This window comes from Spermophilus citellus, assembly GCF_964194105.1.
Source record: "Spermophilus citellus genome assembly, chromosome: 9".
In the NCBI taxonomy this organism is placed as follows: domain Eukaryota; kingdom Metazoa; phylum Chordata; class Mammalia; order Rodentia; family Sciuridae; genus Spermophilus; species Spermophilus citellus.
Genome location: NC_138191.1, coordinates 14,600,355 through 14,609,079, shown reverse-complemented (window position 1 = coordinate 14,609,079; position 8,725 = coordinate 14,600,355). Strand labels below are relative to the sequence as shown.

Here is an 8,725-nt window from a genome sequence, read left to right as displayed (position 1 = left end):
CTAGTGATGATAGATAAGTTTTCCTAATATGCCAATAAACTGGCTTATGAACAGTAAATTATAGCCTAGAATAGATGCCCTCTGGAGGAAGTTAATATGGAGATATGCATGTTTGTTAAATCTATTACTTTGAAACAAGTGAATAACAAATTTATAGAAATGTCAATTCTTTACTTTTTGAGTTAACACAAGGGCCCAACATATCTGCTTGGTGTCAGCAAGTGATAGTTATGAAGTGGGACCTTCATGGCCTGGTTGAGTCATTGAAAACACATTGAGTGTATACATCAGGTTTTAATAAGTGCTTAAGTGAGCTGTATTCTTCCCAATAAATATTGACATATTTATTGTCACAAATTATCCCTGATCCATCAATTGTCCTCTTATTGATCTTTTAAAAAGAACTGAATGTAAGAACTCAAGTTACCATATTTACACTAGTGCTCAAAGTAGCACTATTAATGGTAGCCCACGTCAGAAATGCCTCAATGCCCAAAAGCATATGAATGTAAAAGCAAAACATGTCCTTGGCATACCATGGGATATTATTCAGCTGGAAACAAAAATAAATAAATTATTGAGGGAATAAATCTGATCTGCACTCTTAGAAAGGACCAAAATATTCAAGCAGAGAATGGGACCAAAATTGTATAAGGTTGCAAACCCAGGTATGTATAATATGTCAAAATACTACCAACTGTCATGTAAATGCAAAACAAACAAATAAAACAAAGCTGTTGGAATAAAAAAAAAAGGATAAAATGGTAAATTTCTTGTTACGTGCATCTTACCATAACAAAAAATGGCCCTTTACTTTCTTTATGTTAAGAGAAACATGCCTGGTTCTGAAGGACAAGCAGCACATGTTCCCACTCTTTTGTAGAAAGCAGTAAGTGAATATAGTAGAACAGAATGGAATGGTGGTCAACATGGAACGGGAAGAGCAGGCAAAGGACACATGGAATGAGTTCAGTGAGGGGCACCAAAAACAGAATGGAGAAATCACTTCTGGTACTTCTCTGACCCAGTAGGGGAACTATTAGTTAAAACAACCTAAATTGGGTTTTAAAATGAAATTCCCAATATTAAAAACCATTATCAGCTGAAAAGATGAAAATCCTTATTACTATGATCTGATTACTACAATTTATATACATGTACTGACTTACCATAAGGTACTCCATAAAAATACATATGTAAAAATATGTTTTTAAAATGAGGTTTCCTGTAACCTTATAAACTACTGTGAAAAAATTCTCTAAAATATAAAGAATTTTACATGCTGTGATTCTAAAGATGCCAAAATATAATTTTTAGAATATTCTAACACTTTATGGCATTTTAGTGAATCAGATCCAAAACTTTACCTTTCTTAATATTTTTAGTTGTATATGGAGACATTTTCTCCATTTCATTTATTTACTTTTATGTAGTGCTGAGGATCAAACTCAGTGCCTCACATGTGCTAGGCAAATGCTCTACCACTGAGCCGTAACAACAGTCCACAAATCTTTTTTCATTTGTTTATTTGTTTTGGCCAAGGATTGAACCCAGCAGTGATTAACCACTGAGCCACATCCGCAGGCATTTTTATTTTTTATTTTGAAACAAGTTGCTTAGTACCTTACAAAACTAGACTGTCCTCAAACTTGTAGTTCCCTTGCCTCAACCTCCCAAGTAGCTGGGATTACACTTGTGCACCACCTTGAAATTTATCCAAAGATAGAGGAGGAGCTCTTGTTATGAATTCAGTTAAGCAGTGCTCTGTGTTCTGCAGTCTTTCAAGGGTACGCTGCCTTAGGTGGCAACAGTTTCTTTATTTTCTGGGTAACATGTTTTACATGAAGTCAAAATGTCAAATACAAATTGTAGAGAAACACAGGGAAAATTACTGGCCTTGATAACGTGTCATGGAAATTATGGATTTGAAATATTGTTTTAATCAGAAAAAAGGAAAAAAAAACAGAGTTGTTTTTCTAAATAGATGTATTTTATGCCTTTGAATATTTCAAAAGATGAACTGTAGGAAATGTTGCAGTGTTATATTTTACTGTCTCATATTGTCATTACTCCTATCTAGTAATTTTGGCTTTAAAATTATGACCTAAGAAGTAACTGAAAATTGAGGACTGGTTCAGGTAACTTGTGAAAATGCTGCACATGTATATCTCCTAAATAATAAAATATTCAAAATGCACAACAACTAATGCCTTAGTTAACAAACATGTCCAACAAATTAAAATGATGGTCTCCTGTGCCACAGGACTTGCAGAAAATGACAAATGGAGAAGAAGAAAGGAAACATGAAAAGACCCTTCACAAAATAAGCTCTAGAGACAGCAGGAAGGTGTCTGAAAAGATGCTCAACAATACATGTCTCTGGAAAAATAAGATAAAACTACAAGATCCCAATAAGCACTCAGAATGGCACACACTCACACAAAACAATACTAACAAATACTGCTTGGTGGCATAGCACAGGACGGACCCTTGATTGTTGCTGGGATGCCACAAACAGTCTCTGGGCAGGAGTGCTGTGGTTTTCTTTTTCCATAATAAAGTTGCCTTATGATCCATGAATCACACTTCCAAATTTTACCCACATTATTTGTAAACTGATGCCCACAGGAATGGTGGATGTTACTGAAGGCTGCACCTTGTCCCTCAGGCCAATTGAACAAGAATGACATGGTTTTGACAAAAAGGAAAAGCAGGTACATTATTGTTTTGCTATCAATGAAGAAGCACAGGGGGCTCCAGTCCCAGAGGATGTGATTCTGCTAATCACAGGGAACAGAGTTTGTTTTTGTTGTTGTTGTTTTGTTTTTGTGGGGTATTGGGACCTGAACTCAGGGGCCCTTGACCACTGAGCCCCATCCCTAGCCTTGTTTTATATTTTATTTAGAGACATGGTCTCACAGAGTTACTTAGGGCCTCACTTTGGCTGAGGCTGACTTTGAACTCTTGATCCTCCTGCCTCAGCCTCCTGAGACAAGAGGATTACAGGCATGAGCCACTGTGCCCAGCAGGGCAAGGTTTTTTAAAAAGCCTCTCAAAGGCCGCCTGTCAAGAAGTCCCTCTAGAGGAATTTAATTCACTTGTTAATTGGGGAGACAGCAGTTCCTTAGGTCTTTTGGTGCCATCCCTGAAGTCTAATTCCTTGGTTCCTGTGGTAGGTGTGTGCTCAAATGTTTCTGGTCCAGGATAGGTAAAGATGATCCTGTTCCCCCTTGACAGGTTGTGGAGGAGGAAAGGAAAAAGAGGAAAAGAAAACATGTCTATTTTAAAAGAAGCCTCATTGATAAAGCAGCAAAGCATGAGGTGGACAACTTGTACGTATGCAAGTGTGGACAGCAGATTCCTTCACTATCACTGTACACTGGAAGGAATACACACATTCTTTTGCAGATTTATAGAGAAGAAAATATACTTTTATAAAATGTCCATTAAACAAAAATAGTAGCCTTTTCCTTAGCTCAACATTGGAAATGAAACTTAAATGAATTTTACTAAATAAAAGAAATCAGGATGCAAAGGATACTTCTTTCATTCCATTTAAATCCCATTCCTGAGGAGACAATAGAGACCAGACCTGAGAGGACTGGTTTTCAGGATTAGACAAAAGAGCAGCCCTTGGGTAACAAGTGGATGTGGCCTGGCACACTGTGCCTGCTGTCCCAAATGCTCAGGAGGCTGAGGCAGGACAATAAGCCCACAAGTGTGAGACCAGGGTGGGCATCACAGCAAGATGGTCTCATAAACAAATGAACAAAAAACCCAGAAACAACAACAGCAAACAAAACAATACCAAGGTCACTTTTAAGGTGAAGAGACTTTTCTGTACTGAACACATAAAATGAATGCCTGCCATTGTTCAAAACTATGGAATTCATTTTACAAAGACTGAACTCTAATGTGGGTAAATTAAAAGAAAGACTTTAAGAAGGAAGTGAACTGAGAAATTTTGATAAATGCATTCTATTCTCAGCACCACATAAAAATAAATAAATAAAAATAAAGGGATTGTGTTCATTAAAAAAAATGGTTATACCAATTTTACTTACCATTTAACTTCTGCTGGATCTCTAACTTGCCTAGCCTTATATTTAAAATGTGAATTAAAAAACCTACAAGATTCACTAGGCTTATGGCAAAACAGTTAACACACAAGAAAAAAAAAACATCTCTTTTCAATCCAAGCTGTTTGGCTGGCTATCTCACCTGTTTTCAGCCAGGTTTTTTAAACCAATTCCTCCCTAATGTTCCAACACAGAAAAATCAAAGCATTGACCATATTCCAAAAAGGAAGGAAGGAAGGAAGGAAGGAAGTCAGGCAGGCAGGCAGGCTCGCTCCATGTAACCATTTTACAATCCAAATAATGGGTACATGGGAATTTATGGTATAATTTTTCCCCCATGGCTGGAAAATTTCATGACTGAACCCAGGACCTCACACTCTAGGTGAGCACTACTATGCTCTACCACTGAGCCTTACTCCACAGCCCTGTATAATGTTTATGTAAGTTTGAAAATTCTAAATATGCAGGTTGGGGGTGGAAGTTGATGTAAAATTAAAATTTTTTTATAAAAAATGTTGAAAGCACTTCTGTTGCAATGGCGAGTTAAGCCGGAGGATGTGCAGCTGCGACGGCGGCGTCGGCCACGAAGAGGACGGGGGCGGGCGCAGCACAATCCGAGCAGAGCCAGCTGGGGGACGCGAGCTGGGCGGGACAGGGGCTCTGGCCCGGCTGCCACTGCTATCGCCGTCGCGCTGGCCCCGCGCCTCCGCGCGCGAGCGGGAGGAGCAGCCGCCGCCTAGCTCCCGAGCCGCCGCCGGCGCGCTCCGGGCATGGTCCCCTCTTAAAGGCGCAGGCCGCGGCGGTGGGGGCGGGCGTGCGGAACAAAGCGCCGGCGCGGGGCCTGCGGGCGGCTCGGGGGCCGCGATGGGCGCGGCGGGCCCGCGGCGCTAGGACGGGCTGGCCTCCGCAGGCGGGGGCGGCGGGCTGAGGGCGCCGGGAGCCTCGGCTGCGGCAGCAGCCCTGCGGGCGGAGTGGCGCGGAATGGCCGCGCGCGGCCGGCGCGCCTGGCTCAGCGTGCTGCTCGGGCTCGTGCTGGGCATCGTGCTGGCCTCGCGGCTTGTCCTGCCCCGTGCTTCGGAGCTGAAGTGAGCGGGTCCGCGGCGCCGCACCAGCCTCGAGGGCTGCGGGCCCGGGCAGGCGGCGGCGGCGGCAGCAGCGTCCCAGGCCAGTGGAGTGCGCGGCAGTGCGCGGGGGGCGCAGCTGTGGCTGCACGGCTCGGCCCCGGATGGTGGCCCGCGCGACAGGAACTTTCTCTTCGTGGGAGTTATGACTGCCCAGAAATACCTGCAGACCCGCGCTGTGGCTGCCTACAGAACATGGTCCAAGACAATTCCTGGGAAAGTGGAGTTCTTCTCTAGTGAGGGTTCAGACACATCTATACCAATTCCAATAGTGCCACTACGGGGCGTGGATGACTCATACCCACCCCAGAAGAAGTCTTTTGTGATGCTCAAGTACATGCATGACCACTACTTGGACAAGTATGAATGGTTTATGAGAGCAGATGATGATGTTTACATCAAAGGAGATCGTCTGGAGAGTTTCCTGAGGAGTTTGAATAGCAGTGAGCCCCTGTTTCTCGGGCAGACAGGACTGGGCACCACAGAAGAAATGGGGAAACTGGCCCTTGAGCCTGGTGAAAACTTCTGCATGGGGGAGCCTGGTGTGATCATGAGCCGGGAGGTGCTTCGGAGAATGGTACCACACATTGGCAAGTGTCTCCGGGAAATGTACACTACGCACGAGGATGTGGAAGTAGGAAGATGTGTCTGGAGGTTTGCAGGCGTACAGTGTGTTTGGTCTTACGAGACAGGGTCTTGCTAAAGTTACTTAGGGCCTGGGTAAGTTGCTCAAGCTGTCTTTGAACTTGTGATCCTCCTGCTTCAGCCTCACAAGCCCCTTGGATTATAGATGCAGCATGAGAATTATGAACAGAACAAGAAGGGGTACATCAGAGATCTCCATAATAGTAAGATTCACCGAGCCATCACATTACACCCGAACAAAAACCCACCCTACCAGTACAGACTACACAGTTACATGCTCAGTCGCAAAATTGCTGAGCTGCGTCATCGCACAATACAGCTCCACCGAGAAATTGTCCTGATGAGCAAATACAGTAACACAGAGATTCATAAGGAGGAATACCCCCTTCCTTCATGCGGTTTCAGGCCCGCCAACGAGAAGAGATTCTGGAATGGGAGTTTCTGACTGGGAAGTATTTGTATTCAGCTGCCTGCCGATGGTCAGCCCCCCCGGAGAGGAATGGACTCAGCCCAGAGGGAAGCCTTGGATGACATCGTCATGCAGGTGATGGAAATGATCAATGCCAATGCCAAAACCCGGGGGCGCATCATCGACTTCAAGGAGATCCAGTATGGTTACCGCTGTGTGAACCCCATGTACGGGGCAGAATACGTTTTGGACCTGCTGCTTCTGTACAAGAAGCACAAAGGTAAGAAGATGACAGTTCCCGTGAGGAGGCACGCATACCTACAGCAGACTTTCAGCAAGATCCAGTTTGTGGAGCATGAGGAACTAGATGCACAGGAGCTGGCCAATAGAATCAATCAGGACTCTGGATCCCTATCCTTCCTCTCCAATTCCCTGAAGAAGCTTGTTCCCTTCCAGCTCCCTGGGTCCAAGAATGAACGCAAAGAGCCCAAAGATAAAAAGATAAATATACTGATCCCTTTGTCTGGACGATTTGACATGTTTGTAAGATTTATGGGAAACTTTGAGAAGACATGTCTCATCCCAAATCAGAACGTCAAACTTGTTGTCCTGCTTTTCAACTCTGATTCCAACCCTGATAAGGCCAAACAAGTTGAACTGATGAGAGATTATCGCATTAAGTACCCTAAAGCTGACATGCAGATTTTTGCCTGTGTCTGGAGAGTTTTCAAGAGCTCTGGCCCTCGAAGTGGGATCTTCACAGTTTAATAATGAATCTTTGCTCTTTTTCTGTGATGTTGACCTTGTGTTTACTGCCGAATTCCTGCAACGGTGTCGAGCAAATACAGTTTTGGGCCAACAAATATATTTCCCAATCATCTTTAGCCAGTATGATCCAAAGATTGTTTATAGTGGGAAAGTTCCCAGTGACAACCATTTTGCCTTTACTCAAAAAACTGGCTTCTGGAGAAACTATGGGTTTGGCATTACTTGTATTTATAAGGGAGATCTTGTCCGAGTGGGTGGCTTTGATGTTTCCATCCAAGGCTGGGGGCTGGAGGATGTGGACCTCTTCAACAAGGTTGTCCAGGCAGGTTTGAAGACGTTCAGAAGCCAGGAGGTAGGAGTGGTACACATCCACCACCCTGTCTTCTGTGACCCTAATCTGGATCCCAAACAATACAAAATGTGCTTGGGGTCCAAGGCATCAACATATGGGTCCACGCAGCAGTTAGCTGAAATGTGGCTGGAGAAAAACGATCCAAGTTACAGTAAAAGCAATAATAATGGCTCTGCACGGACAGCCTGATGTCCAGCTCTGCTGGAAGGGACACTTTTAATTACCTAATTTATTTTTCAAAAATTTTTGTGTGATCAGTTTTTGAAGTCCATACAAGGATATATTTTCCAAGTGGTTTTCTTACATAGGACTCCTTTAAGATTGAGCTTTTTGAACAAAAATGTGATCAATGTTTGCCTTTGAATACATCTTCTTGCTGAACATTATGTAGCAGACTTGCTTAATTCTGGCTTGAAATATCCCTGATGAACAAAACCTTTTATGTTTTTTTTATATTTCCTTTCCTGGCCCCTTCTCTGCAGTCCTATGGCAGAAAACATGAACATTCCTATGAAGTATTATTATAACAAACAAACAAAAAAAAAACACTGTAACTCTGGTAAATGTTCTATTGTGACTGTTAACCTTGCACAGATTCTACCTTTTATCTTTTTTTTTTTTACACAAGTTTTTTTTTAAAGCCATCTCAAGTTTCAGTTTTAAAATAAGTAAATGTGATAATATCTGTATCATCAGCATCAGCATCTTCAGCAAAGCTTTCCAAAGTTGATTATTTCCCCCACACTGTACTCTACCCATCAAGGTCAAGTAGCTTTGACAAGCAACAGGAGTGAGGACAGCACAGCCAGAGCTGGGGTGGTTCCTGGGATACCGTGGCCTGAGCAGGCCTGGCACCACATTGTGAGAAGTGTTTGGCATTTTCTCTCTTGCTGACCCTTCTCTTTAGAGGGTGAAATATTAATATTTAGAATGATGAAGAAGAATTACTATAATAATTCTAATGTATGCAAACTAAACAAACAAAAACACCCGAATGAAAACATGGGGGGAGGTGTATTTGGTTTCATTCACTTCGTCCTATCTGTTGTGGAGATGGTTACTTCATTCTTTAATTACTGTTTGTTTTATCCTTGACATCTGAATACCTTTAATTTATTTAATATCCATTGTTTAGAGTTCTGCCATTTCTTGAGTACCTGTTAGTATTAGTATTTATGTGTACCAGGAGTGTGGTTAGTATGTTTTATTTGCCGTAAACCGATCTCCAAAGATTTCCTTTTGAAGAGATTTTACCCCTTTCTTAATTTTCACATTCCTGTTTTACTAAATATTAAGTGTTCTTGGACAATTTTGGTGCTCATGTGTTTTGGGGACAAAAGTGAAATGACTT

The 8,725-nt window shown here is 42.6% G+C and overlaps 1 protein-coding gene across 1 annotated transcript; it reads left to right on the top strand.

The window, feature by feature from the left end:
• Positions 1–5,060: 5,060 nt before the first annotated feature.
• Positions 5,061–8,268, top strand: LOC308657061 (chondroitin sulfate synthase 1-like; the record flags this gene model as incomplete). The annotated part of the gene is given in 6 exon segments (XM_081308513.1): positions 5,061–5,165; positions 5,169–5,897; positions 5,991–6,216; positions 6,219–6,316; positions 6,318–6,959; positions 6,961–8,268. Coding segments are annotated over 6 exon segments (2,403 nt in total). The 3' UTR covers positions 7,564–8,268.
• Between the last annotated feature and the right edge of the window lie 457 nt (positions 8,269–8,725).